This window comes from Gymnoscopelus braueri (genome assembly GCF_963280865.1).
Source record: "Gymnoscopelus braueri genome assembly, chromosome: 9".
NCBI lineage: Eukaryota > Metazoa > Chordata > Actinopteri > Myctophiformes > Myctophidae > Gymnoscopelus > Gymnoscopelus braueri.
This window is the reverse complement of record NC_137610.1, coordinates 26,122,675-26,146,353: the sequence shown is the minus strand read 5'-3', so window position 1 is coordinate 26,146,353 and position 23,679 is coordinate 26,122,675. Positions and strand designations below refer to the sequence as shown.

The 23,679-nt window shown below is 42.3% G+C and overlaps 1 protein-coding gene across 1 annotated transcript; it reads right to left on the bottom strand.

Moving 5' to 3' along the window:
- Nucleotides 1-200: 200 nt before the first annotated feature.
- On the bottom strand, nucleotides 201-10,985 carry th (tyrosine hydroxylase; the record flags this gene model as incomplete). The annotated part of the gene is made up of 13 exons (XM_080436747.1): nucleotides 201-360; nucleotides 1,997-2,130; nucleotides 2,407-2,502; nucleotides 3,462-3,518; nucleotides 3,650-3,719; nucleotides 4,355-4,490; nucleotides 4,690-4,835; nucleotides 5,705-5,755; nucleotides 6,245-6,312; nucleotides 6,770-6,858; nucleotides 7,243-7,417; nucleotides 9,036-9,245; nucleotides 10,902-10,985. The coding sequence occupies 13 exons, from the start codon at nucleotides 10,983-10,985 to the stop codon at nucleotides 201-203; spliced, it is 1,476 nt and encodes a 491-aa protein (XP_080292873.1).
- Nucleotides 10,986-23,679: the final 12,694 nt, after the last annotated feature.

Sequence of the window (23,679 nt, the reverse complement as noted above, 5' to 3'; positions counted from 1 at the left end):
CATTATCTTTGGACATGATGCCTGTACTATGCAGTGAGGTTTAAATGGTTGCCACCACTGACCAGCCAACATTTCATACGATTAATAGCAGCATAAACATCACATAAACTTGGAGCACAACGGTCTTGGTACACGTCAGACGTTACAGAGCAGAGCACAGCAGTGGTACAGGAACTGGGGCCTTGATCAGGGCATGACAGTCATGACAGAACATTGAGGGCATCTGCCAGAGTCTTGAGCTCATCCTTCACGTACTCAAGGCCTCCTCGGATCTTCAGGGGGTTGTCCAGGACTTCGATGCTGCTTGTGTACGGATCGAACCTCACAGAGAATGGTCGCTTGATACCAGCCACGTATGTCCTGTCGGAGAACAGCAAATCAAGTCATCTAATGTGTAGAAAATGAAGCAGTGAGGAAAAACCTTTAATAGCTAGAAGGATTGCAATCAGTAGAGTGCATACATCCTCTTGTGGTTTCTTAGTGTGGTCAAGTTTAGCATACTGAAAAGGACTTTCTCTTTTCATCATGGCCAAGCCATTCAATGACAGTAGGTACGATGCACAGAGCAGTTCTTGGTGTGGTCAGGTTTAGCATATTGAAACTACAATTGTCATATATCCATAGAAGGAATAATTGGTTCATCATGGCTGAACCACTCAAAAACAATAGCACAAAGCACATGGCAGTAGTACCAGTGCGTATGCATCTTTCACGTGACACTGGGGGAAGTGAAGTACTTAAATTTAGCATGCAGCCTCCAGAAAACTAATTATCATATGCATGGCCTGAATTATCATATGCATGGCCTGGAGAAAGTTTGTAAATTAGACCCACGCGAAGGCGCGAAAACCCACGCGAAGGCGCGAAAACGCACACAAGGACAGAAATATGCAGACATATTATTTCTGTCAATTACACCCAATCATGGGTTTTGAACACTTCCTGCCTGGCTCTAGCTGTCCTGCGTTTGGGCTCTTACAACTCCAGCAGCCTATGTGACACAAGTCGCAACATGACACAAGCAGGAGCGAGAACTCATACAGGATACAAGTGAGCTTGTAGATGGGCTACTTTTGGTGAAGAGATTTAGTGTAGAGGGGGGAAAAAGGAGTGGACCTAGCACAGACCCCTGAGGGGTCAACTATATGCAGTACTATAGGGTTTTTAAGCGGTTAGGCAGTGAACAGGCAGCCAAACAAAGAGACAAACGGAATGAGGCGAAAACCGCAACCCAACCGCCGGATGTAAATATGTTAAAAACAAAAGTCGGTCAACCTACAGGATTCTCTTCTTGAGTGCATTACCGACAAACCGTCTGAAACCTTCTCGTAAACCCAAATATTTTTCTTAGCCGGGGGAAATTCCCCCTTCAAAGGACCAGTAGATGTTTGGGTTCCCTGTGTCAGAAACCTGGATCTTGAATCCTGTCTGACCTCTTACATCCACTATAAGGCTGTGCATACTAACTTATGGGCAAAAAATCCTGCTTTCCTCAGCACCTGAGACGTAATCCATCCATCCCTATAAAACACCATTCAAGCGTGCACTCGGGCAAACAAACGTTTTCCCACGCCAACGTTCTCTCATCCATTACAGGAGGAGAGATGTCATATGGCAGTCTCCTAGTTGGAGAGACCAAATACAGTGAAAACACTCACTAAAGCTACTTGTTTTCGCAAGGCAACATTTGATCTGGCGGCCAAGTGAAACAAAACGGCATTTTTGCCTCGGTAAGAGAGAATACATTGGTAACAGCTGTCTGCTGGCTCGTTCGGGCTGACAAACAACAACACTACAAACCTTTCTGCATGGCCTCAGGGACTGGCTGGCTGTTCTCTGACCTTGTCCTCACATAACCCTTTCTGTGTGTTAAGTGTTGGGTTGTGTGTGTGTGTGTGTGTGTGTATGTGTGTGTGTGTGTGTGTCTGTGGGTGTGAGAGTTTAGGTGGTATGTGCGTGCGTGCGACCGTGGCATGTGTCAACGTGCAGCACGTACCTGAGTTTCTCCTTGGCGTCTGCAAAGCTCTCAGAAACAAAGTAGACGGTTTGGTATTCCTGGTCCTGGTAAGGCTGCACCGCAGCCGCCTGAGGGTCAAACTCCCTCCTCTCAGGTGCATCGGACAGGGAGTGCTGTCAAAGACAAAGAGAGACAAAGAGAAAAAGATTGAAGTTCCACTTCACCCATTCTCGCTCTGTGTCTCAGAGTAGGACTGTGGACAGGTTCAGAAACCTTTCCTGTGTCATCATCGGTAGGCCGCTTTGGTAATTCTGAGGCTTTCAAACTTTGTTTTCTTTTTTTATAATGTGAAGATAGGGTTGAAAATGGGTGAAGTATTCTCCTTTAATGTTTCGGGCAGAGAAACAAAATCACAGGACAAAAGGGTGTTGGCACTGCACTGTACGTACCTCCAGCTCCCCAAATGAGGACAGGAGTCCAGCTCCGTAAGCCTTCACCTGGCCGTTCTGCTTACACAAGCCAAACTCCACCGTGAACCAGTACAGCTGAGAGACAATCAGACAAGTAAACGTTCAATATTAATTTAAAGGGATATTTCACTTTCAAACATGTTTAGGGTCATTTCTATAAAACAAGTAATTGAAATAACATAGCCCCCTCACGTATTATAAGGACAATATCAGTCACCACCAGAACCAAGGACGGGTGTTTTAGATGAATCGATAGTGGTTAAAATGGAGTTTGAAGTTACAATGGGTTCATATAGGACTGGGGTCTGATCAAATTAATATCAAATATCTAAATACTGAATCAAGCAACTTAAAAACTGTATGGGGTGCTCACAAAAGCCTGAGTAGACGTTACAATGACCTCAAACATGTTTGAAAGTGAAATATCCCTTTAACTGATTTCTCTTTTCTTTTTTTCTTTTTCTTTTTTAAGAATTCAAAGCTCCATATTCAGATAGTAATCATTGCTGTATAGAATGTTTCTTCAGTAACAGGGGTTTCCCCTTCTCTCCAGCTCATTAGGCAAAACAGAAATTACATTTTCAGGTGGGACACCAATTTCGTCCAGTTAGTTGAGAGAACCGATTTATCAGCTACAATATTATAGTGTTTCAGTTCCAATTTTGTCTGCTCTTTTTTTTTTCATCACATCCAATTTCACTTCTTTATATTGTATCCTGTAAGAGTTCTTTCTCCGGATTGGATACAATTGTTACCCCGACCTGAAAATGTGTTTTTTGTTTAAGAGCTGGAGAGAAGGGGAGATAACTGTTACTGAACAGACACTCTAGTAGAGTGTTTATTCAGTAACAGTTATAGACAGCTATAGGAATGATTGTTATGTGGATGTAGAGCCATTTAACACTTATTTTTGACATAAAATATAACTTACAGCATCTTTAACTCTGAGAATGTACAAGTTGAAAATGGATAAATGAACAGAGGATTCTAGTAAACAGAAATACAATTTCAAATTGAGAAGGATAGCCACTCACTGTGGACAGCTTCTCAATATCTTCCTCTGAAGCACCCAGTGATGCCAGGCCGATGTTCTACAAGACACATTTGACAGACGTTATAACTTACAGAATCTGGCACAGTCTCTCATCATAACAACTTAAACGTTTATCAGAAGTGCACGGAGCGACAAGAAAGGAGTAAAATGTTGCCGTCTCATCCTCACCTGTGAAAACTGGGCGAAGGTTTTGTCTGCCAGCATTGGCACGTGACCCAAAAGCTCATGGACACAGTCCCTGAAGAGAGAGAGAGAGAGAGAGAGAGAGAGAGAGAGAGAGAGAGAGAGAGAGAGCACAACAACATTATGGCCCCAGATGAGAAGATATAGCAACAGAGACAGAGAACATATGCTTCGGTCTGAAGAGAAGCATGGTCGGATTTAGAGCATATAGCAGACCTAGAAATATCTGTCTTGAAAAACTAACTAAACACACACACACACACACACACACACACACACACACACACGCACACACGCACACGCAGACGCACACGCACACACACCTCTGGCGCCCCCTTGCGTCTCCTTTGAAAACCTGTGGTTTTAGAGAGCGATATGACTTGATGGAGCGGATAGCACAGAGGATTGGTCCTCAAAGTGGTGTCCAGGGACCCTCAGCATGCCTTGAAGGGGTGCCAAATGGACCCTTACAGATGTGTAACTCTGAGAGAGTACAAATGGAACTAAATGGACCCTTACAGATCATAGAGAGTTACACTCTCAGAGTTATTGAAATTTTAAAAGTTTTAGAACCACTGACATACTGGCACAGAGGATTGGTCCTCGTTGGGGAGAAAAGGCCAAAGTGTGAAGATGATGATGATGAAAGAGGTGAAGACATGAGGAAGAGGAGGGTGGTGGTGTACTCACGGCTCAGGGGAGTGCATGGGAGAGGAAGCATGGCGGATGTACTGTGTGCACTGGAACACCCGAAACGCCAGGCTGGCCAGGAAATCCCGGGCTGAGAGCAAACCTGCGACCGGACGCAACTGGAACCCTGTGCGTTCTGTGTGTGCATGCGTGTGTAAAAGAGAGAGAGAGAGAAAGAGAGAGAGAGAAAGATAGAGAGAGAGAGAAAGACAGTGATTGAGGGGAAATTAAACATGATATTCTAAGTAAGGATTTATCCGAAGAGGTTTTTTGCCTCTGCTTGTAATCGTTTTCTGTCTTTGCTGTCATGGTTTGACCTCCAGGGGGGACGTTACCTTTGAGGAAGCGAGAGACGTCCTCCAGCTGAGGGATGTTGTCTGGGCTGTACCCACAATGCCTCTCTAGCAGACGGAAGGCCTCCAGGAACTCCATGCAGGCATGGGTGTCGTACAGATCCCTCAAGGTAGCGTACACCGTTCTCCTGCACAACACAATCGTGCAATCCATTCATGATAATTACAGCTCTTCGCTTTGAAAATGTACAAATTTTGTACATTTTTATTTTGCACGTTTTTGGATTGTCAATCTAGACATTGGAATGTTGGACACAGGTGTCTTGCATTGGATATTAAGTGATAACACTGCTCGAACCCTGTACTGCTGCACTCACACAACCAAAAATCTGCATTCAAACTCGGATATCTGCAGTTTTGAGTGTGCGGCTGCTGTTTTTTTCTGTTTTATACTGTTATAATTCAACTCCAGCACCTCATCTAAGGTCTGAGTAAACGGATGAGCCGTGGTATATTTCACAACTCTTTTTTCCCCTCTTAATCACCATTTGCTACAGTGAGTGGCAATCCATTCAATCAAAGCATTTGTTTCTGCACCCTCGCTGACATTTTGCACTTAGACGATCTAAAGCTGATGTCTAGATTGCTTTAATAAGCATCCTGTGACTAATTCATCACCATGAAAGCCAAATCATACCACCATGACACACAAGCTCGTGTAACAAAGAAGCTTATGAAGCTGACTCATTGATGAATTAATTGACACAGCATGTGGTTAAATTTAAAAAAAAGAAATAATAATAATTATCTGTAATTTTCATTGCCTTTAAACATAAGATTTAAATATTCTTTTAATGTGTCATCTTTGCCAACCCCATTTTGTCACAGGTATTGTACAGCATGCAATATATTAAACAATAGTGGAATTGTACTAAATGTTAATTATTTCCAATAGTATAAATGGTCACATGTAGACTACTGTATATGATATTTGTATGAATACCAACTGAAACACACAAGCAGAAAGATACATAAATCTCCTAAATAAATCAAGTACCAAGTGCTTATCTCCTCTTCTGTGTACTCCAGTTTGGGAATGAGCTCCCCGCTGAGGACAAGAGCAGACAAGCACACTTTTAGTAAATCCTTAGGTTGTGTAGTGGTGGACAAAGTACTCAACCCCAGTGCTTGAGTCAAAGTATAGATACTCCTGGTCAAAATATTACTTAAGTGAAAGTTGCTCATTCAAATTTGCACTGGAGTACTTGTGTTAGAAACATATAAAGTATTCAAAAGTACAAATTACAAAGTACATTTTCTTTTTTAATATCAATGCATAATTATAATGTAATTGTTTTGGGGTATCTGTCACTTTACATTTATATTATGTGAATGTGTCCTCTGCATTCTAAATAACAGTGGACATGCGAACAGCATACATCTAAATAACATACAAAGCATATTATGTGAATATACAAACAGCATCTGGATGACATATCTAGTACATGTACTGTATGTATCTAAATAGGCAACAAGCACTAATAAATAAGGAGTGCCAGGGCGTGAGGTCGAGTGTGAAGAGATTATCATGTCTTACTATCTGTATCTGAAGGCAATCTCTCCAATCATCTTCCTCCTCTGTCTGTAGACGAGGTCTGTGAAGCCCTGTCCAAAATAAATTATGATGAGATCACACCACATATTATAGGCATTTTTTTTACCCCAAAAAAGTATTTATGCATTTATTTATGTATTGTGCCTCTCCAATTTAGTAATTATGCCTCTACACGTATATCGCCTCTGTTGGGTGGGAAAAAAACTGTTACTTTTCAGGATTCAAATAGCAAAAGCAGCAGATCGACAAGCTTTTTTCACAATGTTTGCCTCTTTCTTACGTAATATTTGTCAATTTGGTATTAAAACGGTCTTAAAAGTCTCAATGACGGTAAACAAATAATTGGTCTATAGTGCAGCGACAGAGGTCACAATCCCCTGCTGGCTTCCCACCCGCAAAACACGGCCAATTGTGTTGATTGGACAACCAAGTCAAATCAAACCAAGTCTCGACAGAGAATGAATTTCTAAGCGAACACGCTAGGAGAGAAGCATTTTGTATACTCACAGGATGGTCGTGATCTAAATCCGGGTCATACTTTGTGACGAGATGGTGACATTTGTCCAACTCAGCTATTCTCTTTGGGAACCAGTGAACTGGAGAAGAAAAGGGGAAATTTCACAAAAATAAATGACTCCGGGTGGATAGTCTACTTCAATTTTCAGCTTCACCCAGCCGATTGTTGGTTTTTGACGATTGCTGATTTCCCACAATAACAGAAAACAGACAAGACACTAGTATAGAGCCCTGAGGGTCAACCATAGGGTTTAAGTGGTAAAGTGTCTTGCTCAGGGACACCTCCACACTTTGCCGGGGCCGGGAATCGAACCTGGCCGCGAAGGTAGCTATACAAGCCCAAGGTTCTGCCAAAGTTCATCATCGCTTTTACCTCCAGTTAGTACAATCATATAGCTTGTATCACTGTGTATTTCACATCGTGACCTAATAATGCTATAGTAATGGAAATGGGAGGGTCTTACATTTAACCTCTTTGGTGGTCTTGACATCGTCTGCGATCCTCTTGATGGCGCTGATGAGCGTGCTGACGTCAGTAAGGTGCACCTCACAGCGGACAAAGTACTCCAGACCTTCCAGGCTGTCCTTGGGCGTCCTGCATGGCCGTGTCTCCAAATGGTGGATCTTAGCTTCAAAGGTCTTCAAATACAGACACGCACATACAATTTACAATTTACAATTTACAATTACAATTACAATTACAATTACAATTACAATTTACAATTTAGGCATTTAGCAGACGTTCTTAATCCAGAGCGATTTATAGTAAGGAAGGTAAACACAAGGTAATACATCAAATGCATAGAAATAGTCATCTAGGATCATAGGTAAACCAAGAACATATCATCAGTCTAAAGTTTAAACAGTATAATATAAAAAAATACATAATCTGTGGATTAAAACTATACAAACTATAGGATGCCAGGTCAACAAATGAACCTGGTATCTGTCTACATAACATGCTATCTAAATTACATTTTAGCCTTTGCATAAGCCTGCAAGGCCGTCGAGGCTAGGGCAAGTGCTACGGCAAGTGCTATGGGCTAAGGCAGAGTCTGAAGAGGTGAGTCTGAAGAGGTGAGTCTTCAGATTACGGCGGAAGATTGGGAGTTCGCACACGCACACGCACCCGTACCCGCACCCGCACACACACGCACACGCACACACACGTATGTGCACATGCGTACGTGCACACACACATGCACAAAGTGACTAACCAAAAAAAAGTTATATCATTACAGAATACAAAACATTGAATGTATCAAAACCAGTCTTTAGACCAGTGATTCTCAAACATTTTCATGTGAAGGACCCCCAAGTGGCTGCTTTTGCTTTTGTACCAGGGATCCCCATAAGAGAAGATTTGTGTAACAATTGTTCTAGATTTTTCTAAATTTAAAAAAAAAATAGGAGATCTGCAAGCTCACAAAGCCTATTAAATATAAAGTGGATAAACTGATTTTGATGCTATATTAGATAATTTGTCTCCCTGGAACCCCCCCAAGGACCGCTGAGGGTCCCCAGACCCGACTTGAGAACCCTTGCTTTCAGACAAGGCTTTGCCTGGTATTCTATCCAGATCAAAGCCAGTTTCACATTAAATATTATTTTCATTGTTGTATACAAAATGTATGATCATAGCAATACTGATATATCAGTGTAGATATACTTTTTACTGTATAATTGTTTACCATTATACAGTATAGTCACATAAAATACCAAAACTGATATGTTTTATAATAATTAAGGCGCATGCATGGCACATTTTGTAGATTAGGCCTATTGAATTGACCAAATTGTTCAAACCCCCTTGACCCCTAGCTCTCAAATCTGGCAATGATAATTCAATTGCGAGAATATAGTTTTAACCAATCTCAGACATTTAGATCTATCATCATAATAACCCTCAATGATTGATGCCTCTTAGAGGGCAGCTATAGTAAAACAAATTCAAACGTTTTCCAATTTGAAAACAAATCTGCTTTTCCGTTTTAACTACACAACACATTACAAAATATTTTCAGATGGGGGTCCGTGGCCAAAATACATATTCATTTGGGGGTCCTTGATATGAAAAAGTTTGAGAACCACTGGTTAATTCCCCAATTCATTCAGTTTTCGGAAGAAAATAAACCTTTATAGAATAGGCTACTTGTTGCTCCGGTCAGGGGCACTGGAATGGCAAATAACATGGGGGGACACAGTGTCTTTTAATTAAACTGGCGCCGGCGCCACTGGCTCGGGTCGGATGTCTTACCTCAAAGACCTTGAGGGATCGTGACAGTGTGGGTGTCTTGGAGGTCCTCAGGGTGAAGAAGAGGTTGAGCAAAGCTTTCCCATCGTCTTCTTCAAACACTATCTGTTCTGCTTGGTCCGCTGCCTCAGCTGCGGCCGCGGCGGCCGCGGCCTCTCGCTCTTTGCGCGCGTCTTCGATCAAACTCTGCCTCCTGCCGACGAACCTTGGAGACTGCGACTAAACAGTAAACACACAACAAAACAAAAGTCATGCATACAAGTGTTTAGAGATAATCCTCGTAAAGACAAACACAGAAACGATAAAGAGGACCAGAAATAGCCTGGTTTGTTCATGTTGACCTTTGCTTTGTAATATCCTACTATACACAGTAGCCTACCATCGTGTTAATGTGTGTAGTACAAATAGCCATAGTGGTTCCCAAACATTTTAGCTCAAGACCCAAAAGAGAAATTTTAGAAATTAGAAAGTAGCAGATCTACAAGCACACAACGCCGCTATTTTAACTACTTCTTAAACATTTGTTTTCTAATTTATGGAATTTCTTTGATTTAAAAAAATTATATAGATTTATTTTTATTTATTTTATTTTTTTGACATTTACTCGTGACCCATAAAAATTGGTCTGCGACCCAAAGATGGGTCTCGACCCCACTATTTGGGAAACAGTGGGCAACAGCCTATCTGTAAGGGTTAATTTGAGTTATATGTGCACACTGAGTTGTGAAGTTAGCAGAGACAACTTCTGACAAGGGACAAGATAGTAATGGCTACTGGGAAAAATTCCTTCCTGTAAAATATTTTCTTTTCTGGACAAAAAGTGTATTTTAGACGTGGGGTGGGGTCGTGGGAGCTCCGAGTGTTCCCAAAGGAAAGTCGGCTTTCAACAACGTCTTAAAAACGTCTTTGTTTTGCTGAGTAGCGAAAGTGTATTTTTTATTTTGACTAGAGACGAGAGGCTACTGCCGGTGGTGTTCGAGCAACGGCTCGAAAGTAACATAGCGTTAAGGATTGATTGAATACTTTATTGGTAGCCTAGTTTGTAGAAAAAAGCACAGGAAAGTACAGTTCAATACAAGGTCAGCTGAGGATTTAAAACCAAGAAAGTCTATGGCTTGTTTCCATTGGGGTCCTTTGTATTCAATTCATAGATATTTAATGACTAAATAAGATATACATTAGGCTACTATGCAAAAACATCATAAAAACAGTTTGAAAACAGAAAAACAGGAAAAAAAATATTTACAGTATAAAACGAGGGGGGGGGCTAGGCTTTGACTTTTACAGGGGCCATAGTTTCTAATTACAGCCACCTGTGTAGGTAGGCCTACTCTTTTAGAGCGGTTTTGAAGGAGAGAAGGGTTTTACAGTTTACACTCCTTCAGGACTCAGGAGAACTCCTTGTAACGCTATGGACCATAAGTGCTTTACAAGTTTACATCTCAGTAAGAGGCGTAGCAATATAGACAGCTTTGCTAAAAATTCAGTTGGATATGTAGTTGCCATAAATACTACTCAAATTGTCCTTGATTGTCTGATTTGGGCGCACCACCGTTCAATGGTTGTGCACTACATTGGACAGCTCCAGTGCGTAAAGGCTTTCCGTGCGCGCAGCCTTCTGACGGTCCTACACACGGTGTTTGAACATGACACATGTAACACCCGCCCATCATGTGGCGTCTTTAAAATCCAATTTACACTATTTTTCTTTTTTAAATCACCGTTAATATTGTAGCGACCGACCCCGCAAAAGACCCGGCCGTAACTTCAACTTGCTCCTCGGCGTTGCTTACCTGCCGGTCTACCGAGATGGAGACCGGGGTGCGATTCCAGCCCGGTGCGCAAAACGTTGCAATATAATGATCTTACCGTCACAGAATCAGACCTCTCCAGTTCGGACGCTGCCCGGCGGATGCTCTTCATGGAGGACGTGGAGCTGCTCGAAATGGGCATGTTTCAGGTGTTTGTGTGGAAGTGATGTTGTGTTGTGTTGTATGTGTGTGTCAGTAGAGTTGGATGTGTCTGCTGGCTGGACCTCTCACTGTGCTGTGCCGTGCTGTGCAGACGCCCTGTCCCATGGGCTATTTATGGGGGGTCAATTATTTGTTCTCCCTGACGTCAAAACCCAGGGGCGTCATTTGGCAATTACCATGCATGGCATGCACCCGCTAGCTTTCACTTTTCTTTTTCCTAACAATATATTTATTGGCATTTCAATTATATAAAACATAACACAACAGTGTATCTCTTGTGTTAATAAGATGCCTATAAACAATCAAACAAAAACAGAGCAGACAGACATAAAAACATATACATTTAACCTAAAAATGCAGGTCTTTTATTTTTTGCAGATTAATTTCATTCTTTCTGCAACCACATACATTCATTAATCACTGGGCATGGCTTAATTTGCAATTTAATTAAGATTTTGTTTAAGTTAGCAACTTAATGAATCCCTGTATTTGATATTATTATTGTTATTAACCATTTTATTATCAATACATAATTCTATCATGTAGGCTAAGCCTATGAGAAAACGGCCTATCTTTTTCTTTGAATGTCTAACCTAGGCTATTATATGAATGTTCACTTTTTGCTGTAAAACAGTATCCATTTTTATTATAACGAATTGTATTAATTCATTGTCATGGTGAGTATATTCTCTAAAGAAAAATAGGAAAGTAGTTTTTTTTTGTCTTTAATACAAGTTACATTAATATTTTTGTATCTTCGCTTGATCAAATTCTATCACATGAAATGTTCTATGACTTGGGATTACAGCCGAGTGCCATGGAAGCCTACATGTACAGAGCAAACAGCAGTAGCTACACAGCAGTAGTACAGTAGTACATTGAGAGCCTCTACCTGAGGGCTTCACATAAAGGTTAGACCAGGGAAAAGTCAACTGTGGAAAATTAAGTCCCTTTATCAGCTCAATCCAATCTCCAAAGCTGCGGGCAAATTAGATTCTGACTCAAAGGGGAAAAAAATAGAGAGAGAAAGAGAGCTACAGGTTGTTTTCCTGCCTTTGTCAGTCTGTCTGTTTCCAAGCTCAGCAACAACAGCGTCAAGTGGATTTGTGCCCCTCTGTGTCTACGGGGGTCTGATGGCTAACATGATTGTGGAGTGATGTACGGCGCCCGCAGGCGAGGAGAGGGGACGTAAAGGGATTATCCATGCAGCTGCGACCACATGCTACCACAGCCGAGAGCCCTGCTATAAAATCCTGAGTGTTAACATTCAACATGGCGTCCCTATTTTGGGCATGTCATTATAAGGGCCAAAAATTTTCAAATCATTTGCAAAAATATTCAGGAAATGAGTTTGTGTATCGACTATTTTTGTTGTACAATGAAGTATAAAATAGCTTATAGTAGTTAACTCTGTGTGAGAGTGTATACAAATATTTTTTTTTATACTATTAGATATAAATGAAAGCTGCAATCTATAACATTTCATGTCCTACTCAGAATTTGAACCCGGGTCTTAAAGGCACAAATTTGTACCATTCTGCGAACAAGGCAGTCCTACAGTATTTGGTCAGAGGAGATATTGCACTTATACAGTATGAGCTTCAGGTAGTATATAGCCTACTACTTGTCAACGGATAGGTCTCCTACCCAACACCAGGTTTAGGTTATAGCCCTGAGTGGGCCCAAAACTACAGCCCTAGCCCACACCAAATCAATGTAATCTCTCTCTCTCTCTGATGCCGTGCAACTCTCTGATACATGCAGACAAATCACACACATACGTCACATATGCTCCTAAGAGGTAAACTTGTTTTAATAAACACAATAACAGACAAAAATGCTCCCATATTAATAGGCTACCGTCTGTCCATTACAGAGACATATGTAAGCAATGGCATGCCATGCAGTAGAGAATAAAGTCAAGTTACGTGTGGCATGATGTAGCCTCAGTTTGAAGTCTCTTTTGTACCATGTCGAACGACTGCATACGAGGTATAAAGGCTTGACTCTCTCCTCCGATCTGAACACACTGAGTGAAAATGCCAAAGAGCTGTGCGGTGTAGCCCTGGGCGCTGACCGTGGCAAGTCTTTCCTTTATTGAAGAGGACAGATGGAGTAAGAAGCACGGATGATAAAGCAAACTGACATTAAAACATAAATCATAGAGATTTTCCACCCCATTTAAGCCTATTTTACGCATGGAAACGACTTCAATTGGTATATCTCTACAGATCAACCAGTGTTGTGTCTTGAACTGTCTTGGAAGCGGTATAGCCTATTTCAAAATAAAAGGTTAAACACAATCTGACATTTTGTTCAAAGATAGTCTACACGAAGGCGTGACCTGTTTGCTCTGACTGTGTAAATTGACTCCGATTTCTCATGGTAATGCCTTATAAAAACCAAAACACTGTGGTTGATGTTGTGTTTCAAGTAGAGTTTACCATTTTCTAATAATGACTAAAGAAAGACAAGATTCAGTGGCCGGTGTGGGGGGGCCTTAAAATGTCTCCAACCCTGAGCTCCTGAGAATCAACAATACTCCTATGGCACAGAGACAGAGAAAACAAGACAAATGTACAACATCCATTTCTTGTTTAAATGTAATCTTTTTAAGTGAGTCCCTGGGAAAAACAAGCTATAATTGTGTTCCAAGGCCCTGAGAGACTAAATGGAAATATAGTCGTCTGGGGTTTATCCGAGTGACGAACCACTTTTTCTCTTTCTTAAGTAGGGCCAGTGTGCAGCTATAGGCTGAATAGGATCCAGATAAACTGATATATCCTCCCTCTCCTGCATGTCTGCTCCCCTTTGTCATTCCCAATTTAACCACTTATAAGCCCTAACCCTTTGTTGTACGATGGAGGTCATGTGGTCAAAATAGCCAATCTACAAGATCACAACGTGCTGCATGGCGATGTGTTGTGAGCTTGTAGATTGGCTATTTTTAAAAACCATCACTGACGGTACAAACACAATTCTCTTCCAGTCTCTATCCCCTGCGGTTGGCTCCAACACATAAATGACAGTCCTTAATAAAAGGTTAAAGGGACAGAGCTCTTTACGTTTTTAATCTCTTATCATGTGTGCATGACTTGAAAGGCGGTTACAGAGAAGTGAATCCAGGATTATTTGGTAACGTGTTTTGATGTTTAAGCCTTAATGTAAGCAAATTTATGATCCATCGTGCAAGGGTGTCACTTGCCAAAAAGAACAGATCTACAAGCTGCTTATTTGCTTGTAGATCAAAATGTAGACATTAGTCTTCACAGCCTTTCAGAAGTTTACGATGGTATCACTCAATCACTGTGACATGGGGTGTGTGGATGACACAAGGCCCCCTGCGGTTCAAGTGACTCATAGCCACACCAGTGAGCCGTCTTCAACAACAGCCAACTTTGCTTTCGCTCGAGTATCGAGCTCACCTTTTGTTTGAAATGTCGCGCCTGAAGAGGCGCACAGCCATTCCCCCCTCCGTGTTTATTCAATTCCCCCTCCTTTTCTAGAAAGTCTCGGAGGGATCCACAAATGACACAAGGACGATAATTATGACAATTATGTATTGATTCAGCAGCGGCGGTGTGGCATTGTGAGCGTCAGCTTTTTCCTGCATAATTGAGGGACTTTGGACGGGCTAATTGCAGCTAAATGCACCCAGCTGGGCGATTATTCCCCATCCTCCGCACTTCTTTTCTTCCTCTATTGAATGTTGCCGGTTATCTTTGTGGGGGTCATTAGCCTCGTTCAGTGAAGAGAGGACATACAAATAAATGTTCTATTAATCCCTATCATGGTGGGTAAACAGCGTAATAATAAGTGTATCAGTTTGTACAGTAAGCAAACAGTGCCCGCCTACCCTGTTATCGGAGATATGGTGCGGGTCATGAGCTGTTTGTGTATCGATGTCAAGGTTTGCTGGTGGGACAGAGGCCCATGTTTTTTATGCCGCGCATTGCCTTTCTTCAAGTCACTTCATATGCCCTTTTTACTGCTGATAGAAATGCACACGATACCTATGCCAGGTATGCCTCTATTTCTATCTACTAGTAGCTCATACAGGTACATTATTCAAACCGTCCCTGCTTGCGTGCCTCGTACTTCTTCTGTACAGGACAACAAAGAACCTCTCTATTTCATCCATATCATCATTTGCTCCTTCTGCGGTGCGTATGAGAGATGATAGAAGACGTTTGGCATTCTGTACCCCCGCTGGTAGGCGTGCCAGGCATTTAGCAACATTCGTGAATCAGCCTCTTCATGTGTACATGGTTGAAGTTGAGAAACATCAGAAGGGGGGTTTGATCTAACCTCTTCTTCATTGGTTGTGAGAAGTGCTTTCCCATCTGGAACGACCATTGTTTCCAGAGCAGCTGCGAAGAAGCCAAATAATGGATTTTTGGTGGAATCTACACGAAGCTGATCCAGTTTCGCGCCGGTGCCACAACCAAGCCTGGTTCCTTCCTTGAGACTGTCCGTTCTGTACGTGTCCCACACCACATCAACACGCATCACAGTCACCTCGTTCAACTTTCGTGCAAGGAGGTTTGTATCCCTCAACTCCTTTGCCATGTATCGAACATTGGAATCTGATTTTTTTGTTGCTGCCATTTTGTGCCATTTGGCATAATGCGTAACAAGGGTTTCTGCTATACCACAACCATCATCTAGTCGGGAAAGGTTCATCCTGAAAGGTAAGGCACTTAAATCACTCAATGCCTTGAGGTTCTGAGCAAGAGTCTTGTACGCTTCTTGACATGTCTGATTCTTGGCCTTTCATTTATCTCTTATGGATTCTTTTTTTTATGTTCCTGACAAAGAGCACATAGGGTAAAATAGATGGATTACTAAACATAAACAAGAATGTGAAAACAAGAATGCTGCAAACAGCTCATAAAGCCTTCCGTGTGAAAAGCTTTACTGTTTACGTTGGTTTCTTGTGTCAGATTAAAAATGGCAGCGCCAATACGCTACCGACAATAGTTTATTGAATGATCAGTGGTCAGCAAAGCTTAGCATGTAGGCTACCGCCAAGTCAGATGAACGTAAACCTTTTACTCCCGGTCAATGGGCTTCAAAATAAGAGTACTTTTGGCAAATTATATACTTCAAAACAATGTTTGGTCGGTGGAATTTAAAATAAGTTGACCTGTAATATACTGTTTTTGAAGAATGAGTTTTCACTGTTGCTGCAAACAATATTAAATAAGTGTGAACCCATAGTAATATGATCTCATGTGAAAGAATACCCCTGAAAACATAGGTAGAGACACCAACATCATGAGGCTCAGATGAAGCACTTTGGAGTAACAGTAATTATCATAAAAACAGACCGTAATCTGCCAAATTAATCTACAGAAACTAAAAATGTTAAAGTATTGCTGCATTACAATTTGGATTTCATCAAAACAAACTTGTTTCACATTCAAAAGTGATGAGGTGTCAAAGATTGGAATATAAAACCTAATTGAACCAAAAACGGCCATCTGTAATTCTCATTTAATGACCAGATCCCATGGGGAAAGTGCTTGGATCCAGCTAAATTTGAAATCAGCAATCAGCAGATTCCATATGCAAATTTTCACACTAGCTCCCGCTAGATCAATAAAGGTCTGTCTGTCTGCCTGTCTGCCTGTCTTCTGTTGGAAGGTGTCACGATAGACACAGCTATAGCCCCTAAGGATCAAGAAAATTCTCAGTGGTAGCAAAACACCACATTTATTTATTACAGATTCAATGAGCCACAAAGTCCTCAAACTCTGTAGTGGTAGTAATAATTATAGAAATAGGTAATAGCCTACACTGTCACTCTTGTGGTCTCATAATAAAATGATACAGGACAGGAAAAGAATGGATGTGGTATACTGTAGTATGTCCACGTTTATTCCCCCCGGGGGGTGTGGCTGGTGATGGTCGTGAGCAGCGTTTGCATAGTGTCAAAATACAGCTGCCAAGTGGAATGGTTAATCACACAGAGTGCTCATCCATCCCCTCTGCCTACATGTGTCAGAGTGTTCGTGGGGTGGGCGAGTGGTGCTCAATGGTCCATGTCAACAGCCGTCAAGGCGTCAGTGCTATCACGGCCCTTAAGTACAGCTGTGTCTGTGTCACGACTGAGCACAACTTCAGCAGACCACCCTGACACCTTCACACTTTGGACTATCACCAATGTCACCCTGTTGGAAAATCCACACTTATTCTGTGCCGAAGGCAGGGGCCGGTCTCTCTGTCTGTCTGTCTGTCTGTCTGTCTGTCCGTCTGTCCATCTGTCTGTCTGTCTGTCTGTCTGTCCATGGCAAATTTTGCAAATTATTACACGACCAGCATCAAATTTCATATATGTCATGAACACAACGTCCATTTAACCCCAAACCTGAATCGCTTTCACCTTCTAAACGGGCATCAAATGTGACACGTTGAACCAGATATCGTAGTAGCACGATTTCCCCCTGCAGAATCCTCGGGTCTCGACGGCTGCAACCCACAATTTGTGGTGGGGCAAACATTTCTCAAAATGTTCTAGTTTGTATTACTTTCGTAGACTGACTGTGACTGATGCACGCACACACGCACACACGCACGCACGCACACACGTGCACACACACACACACATAGCCTGGCATGGCCAGACTAATATCACTGTGTAGATATTAGTCTGGAATCTCTGTGTGGAACCTGCATTTCCAAGGGGCGGATTTAAAAAAAGCCTCTGGTGGTAAACCCGCCCCATATTTGCATACTGGGCCCTGATTGGTGCCAATCCAATCACAACCGAGCGGGGCCAGACTAATCGGCAGAGGGCTTCTTTTTTTTGCACTAGCAGATTCTTCTGGTTTCCAAGCTAACACACACACACACACACACACACACACACACACACACACACACACACACACACACACACACACACACACACACACACACACACACACACACACACACACACACACACACACACACACACACACACACACACACACACACACACACAGCGTATGTTTTAATGGGATCCTAGTATGGCTAAACGGAGTCTTGAATCACTAAAATGATTGGTATAATTTGCACCGTTTCTATTCTTGGTAACACACTCAGAGTACATATTTAAAGGGAACAGCAACTATCATAATAGGAACACAGCTGGTGGGCAACTGACACTTTAACCACTTTCAACCTGGCATTCCTATTTTGGGCATGTCATTATGTTTAATTGTCATTTTCAAATGTCTTGATATTTAAAACTGCAATTCATAATACGTTTTTTTTTTAATGTGTGTTTGAACAAAACATGATTCTGACCAATCTGTATGATAAAGTATGTTAACACAATAGAACTGTGGCCGGGTAGGACTACTACTGGTTGACAAGAGGTATTGCATGAAGGTCAAATCACAATTTATCCTCTGCTCAGATGAGCTATCCCTTACAGTATATAGCTATAAAAGTTGAAATGTCGGTGCTTGAGCAGATGATACGCACTTGAAGACTGGGTAGGAATTTTAAGTTAATGATTTCCGTTAAGACGGTGTCAAATTTGGAGTCATTTGTCATAGATATGTCATAAACGACTGACGTCACAGGCTGGCCACATGTAGTCTGAGATCCACATTGGAGCCATGCCGTTCCCATGTGGGTCCCGTGATCCACATGATTTGATTGTCTTCTTTTTCTTAACCAATTTCTGCAATAACCATGCCTCTAAACCAGGACTGCCCCATGTAGGGGGGGGGGGGGGGGGTTTCATTGGCTGATCTCAATGTTGTGATGACCCAAACCGAAATAAGGGGCAGAGCTAAGTCAAAGTCAAAACCTTAAGATGATGAGCAAGGACGGTCAGTTCTCTATCTCATGGTACCACAAAAATTGTTTCTGATAGCGTTTTGATTCTGATGTTGAATACAGATAGGGTGGGAATCAGATATCATCCATTTTGAAATTGCACATAGTATTTATGTTACACTTGGCCTAAAGGAAACATAATCATAAAAAGTTTCCCACTTTTTCCCCACTCCCAAGTATAACCAGTGACTCAACAGATCCAGTCCAAACACATTGATTCTATTCAATACATCAGGTATCATACGGAATGCATCAGGGTGACAGCAGCCAAAACAATAAACAAAACAACTTGGAAAATACAGACAAAATGTACCTATCTCCTTAGCAGGAAACAGGGGAAAACAAAGGTCAACAAAAAGCACCCTCTCATATCGTCTCTGTCAGGTGGAAACCTCATATGCATGCCCAAAACTTCTCAGGATTCAAATTCAAAAGTAGCAAAAGTAGCAGATCTACAAGCTCTACTTTTGCTGCTTGAGGTGTGCAGCTGTAGTATGATCAAGACAAAACACAAAAGGTTAGAGTATGGAGATAAGAGGTTTCTGTCCGACAGCAACAGCATATGGGTCCTCACTAATGTAACGCTCAATGGGAGGCTGTCATTTCTCTCTGAGTCTCAGAGGTGGACAGTGAATGGTTCGATAATGTTCCTATCCATGCCATCATCGTTGGTCATTTCAAATGAGATTGAAACGTTCTTATGGCATGTGTCTGCAGGAGGCTGGCCGTCTGTAAGAGGGTCGGTCTGTGTGTTTGTGTGTGTCTGTGCACGTGTATGTGTCCAGTCCAGAGCTAATCTTGCAAATGGGATGACGCACAATACGAGATGTTTTTCGTTTTTTTCACCCCTTCTCCCCGCTGTATTGTCAAGCTGCCTCACACTACACAAACAGGAGATATGTGTCCTGCCCTAATGGTTCACACTATTAAACAAAAGAATATTCACAATGACATTTATCATGTAAAAAATACTTTTTCACCGCCGGCACCGACTGAAACATGACAGGCATCAGCAGCACTCACGACAACTCAGCACCCCGCTGTGTCCGGTGTCCAGGAATATCAAGCTGTTTATGGTTAAGTAAGTACCACATTAGAGTCATATCCAACCATTTGTCCTGTTGCTTGGGTCAGGGGAGCAGCTTAATGACATTGCCCCCCACCCCCACCTCCAGCGGTGACACGCTGCACTGTGAATGGATAGATTCCTGATTAGATTTACCTTTTCCTTAATGGGCCACTGTCAGCCACCTGCCTGGGGGGGACAATTCTACACCCACACGTAACAATGTCCACCCTGCTGAAGCCCACGTGTTCACTGTGTCACTCATGTACCCATCTAGCATTGAAGCTTCCCTTTTCGGGTACTATAGCTCTACGCCACGTTTTGAGCTCGTCTCTCTTTGGCAAAGTGATTTGGTGTAGAGGGGAAAAGGAGCGGACCAAGAATAGAGCCTTGGCCTGAGAGACGCCGGTCAACTAGGTTTCACAACCTGGTCACAGACATCTTTGAAACCTATAGAATGACTTTACAAACAGACACTAAAAACAGGAACAAAGGGGTTCCACCGCGCCTCAAGCCAAATTCTGGCTGGTCCGGTGCATCTCAGGAGCAGGACTGGTAAGTATGATGTCAATACATCTTCAGCAGGTCATGACCTGATGAAGATATGAAATCTGCACCCTGTTATTAAAAAGGCTTTAATTGTCCGAGTTTGCTCCAGTGCCTTCCTTGTTCAGACATCAAAAACAATAGCCCAATAGTTATCATCAGTGCCAGGTTTTAAATAGGCTTGCACCTCCTCCACTGAGCCAGTATAGGGCGAGGGGAGAGTGTGGCAGAGCATCAAGGGCAACTAGGGGACTGTATTGTACCATTATAGACGTAGTACGTTTGGTGAAACAGTCTTCTCTATAAGAGCCCCCCCATCACTGGAATAGTCTTCCTACCGAATTACTGTAAGAGAGAGCACCAATTATTTCAGCATTAAGAGATGGCTTAGAGCAAACCAAACTTGAAATCATGCGTAATTATCAAAATGTGTTTACTTGTATTGTATTGTATTGATAGCTCTATGTGTCATATGTATAGTTATAGATCATCAATTTGAACAACCTTATCAGGGAGGGACTACAGATAAAAATTAGCTCTTTACTAACTCTGACTCATTTAAAGTAAAAAAAAAAAAAAAATTAATATTGAAATGTAATCTTTTCCTTTTTTCTGTAGCAATAACAGCAGTGTTCTTGATGGAATGGCTTACCAATACAGAATGAATATTGGATTAAGTTTGAATATCATGGACTGTTTCTGACATTCATTTCCGTATCTCTCAGTTAGACGTTACAGTAAATAATAACAATCTCCATACTAAAGAAAATTCTATTACTGTAATGCAGAGACATATTCCATTAGTGATCACACAAAAGTGCAGTAGCATTAAATATAGTTTGCCTTCTATTCTTATCTCATTCTTATTTTCATCCATGCTGATGTATTTGGCTGTAAAGACATAATTATCTAAATTAAACAACGGGACAAGTGATTAACGTGTGTGTGTGTGTGTGTGTGTGTGTGTGCGTGTGCGTGCGTGCGTGCGTGCGTTTCAGGTGTGTCTAGACATCTGATACAGGGTTGTTTTTGTTGGTGGTTGAAAAGTTTGGCTGTCGCAGGACGGGCAGGATGATGGTGCGTAAAGAACACACACACACAAACACACACACACACACACACACACACACACACACACACACACACACACACACACACACACACACACACACACACACACACACACACACACACACACACACACACACACACAAAATAAATAAACAAACAAGACGTTGTGACTGAAATTGCTTATCGGCACACATGAAATAAATTGCATTGCTCTTAAATGACATAAATCGTGACCAGAGAACTGTGGCTGCCATGAGTTGGATCGATGCCACAACTGAGTGTGTCAGGCGCGTACGTGGCCCTGTGACGCAGCCACCTCACAGGAGATATGGGAGTTCCGTTTGCCATTTTGCCATCCTCTCACCATCGACTCCCCCCCACTCCCCTGTGAATAATGACTGCAGCTGGCCACTTGTGTGTGTGTGTGCGCTGTGGGTTTTAGTCTGTCAGTGTGCGTGTGGGTGCGTGTATGTGTGTGTGTGTGTGTGTGTGTGTGTGTGGGAGGGGGGTGTATTACTATACTTGTGAGGGCCAAATGTCCCCACAAGTATAGAAGAATTTGAGAAATAGACCTTGTCCTGGTTGTTTTATGGTTAGGTGAAAAAAGATTTGGGGAGTAACGCTTACAGTTAGGAAAAGATTCAGGTTGGGGTTTGGATTAGGTTTTGACAAACAGAGCAGTGGGTCTTCAACGTTTTTCAAGCCAAGGACCTCTTAGCTGCATGCGACACAGGGGAGGCAGGGACCCCTACAATGTTTTCAACTCTTCGAACATTTTTTGAAAGCCTTCCATACAACTTGATGGTTTTCAAAGCTAGTTGAATGTCTCATTAATGTCTGAGAGATTTGAGACTAGCTTGGAAGTGTTCCACATGTTTCTTTTTTAATACATTTTTATCCCACGATTTTGTAACCCCATTTCTTCACCCAGTGCCAATTGCCTATGTAATCCTGGGCGCTACTCTCCCTCTGCCAGCCTAGGGAGAGCCAAGAACTGAGCTCATGCCTCCTTCAATGCATGAGGAGCTAGCAAGCCACTTCTTATCACCTGACAGGGGGGAGTTTCCCCGGTAGGACGTAGCGTGTGGAAGGAACACGTTATTCCAACCAGTTCCTTTCCCCTCCATCAGGCGCACCGGCTGACCAGGGGGAGGGAGTATAGGATTACTGCATGTTTTTTGGGAGGGTACCTTCCCTAGGGGACAACATGCAAACTCCACACAGAAAGGCCCTTTCGCCAACCCCACCTAGGGTATGGGCACTGATGATGCGGAGGAGAGGACACGCCCCTAGCGCCCACAGTGTCCTCGAACCCAGGACTTTCTAGCTGTGAGGCGACAGCCTTGGTGGCCCCTCTGAAGTAATTTTGAGGACCCCATGGATCCTGGACCCCCTGTTGAAGACCCATGATCTCTAGAGGTTAGATTTAGGGGTTGGGGTTGGAATTATGCTTGATTTATACTTTTGTTGCGCCTCTGTGTCGTGCAAAGACAATAGTTGATAGGCTAGTTTTGTTAGTTTTGTGTGTGTGTGTGTGTGTGTGTGTGTGTGTGTGTGTGTGTGTGTGTGTGTGTGTGTGTGTGTGTGTGTGTGTGTGTGTGTGTGTGTGTGTGTGTGTGTGTTTCTGATGTACTGATAGACCATTACGGGTGTGTTAGGAGGAGAGGGGCCTAATGGAAGACATGGGATGCAGGGGCAGGTTGTCCAGTAAACAGTCAGCCCTGTCTTCACAGCCGTATCAATACAGACATCTGGGGGCTAGGCCACTTCATTCACAAAACCAATACCCCAGTGGGATGAGGCGCAGGGAGCTGCTGCTGCAACAGGTTCGATCAAAGCACTGCTGCTGTTGTTGTGGTGACCACTTCAAGATAGGATGTCTTTGTGGATTATGTGTTCACGCATGCAAGTGAGCCTGCAAGAAAGAAAGAAATCAAGAAAAGAGAGAAAGAGATAAAAAGGAAAGAAAGAAAGGAAGAAACAGTGAGAGAGAGAAAATAAAGAAACAATAGTTTTGTTTTGTTTTTTGGTTTATTAGTTTATTTTTTTTCCAGACGTTCACAATTCATTTTGTCATACAAAACATACTGAAATCATCAAAACATTTTCCTGGAAAAAAAAACTTTAACCAATAGTTCCAATAAGACTTGATCGTCCT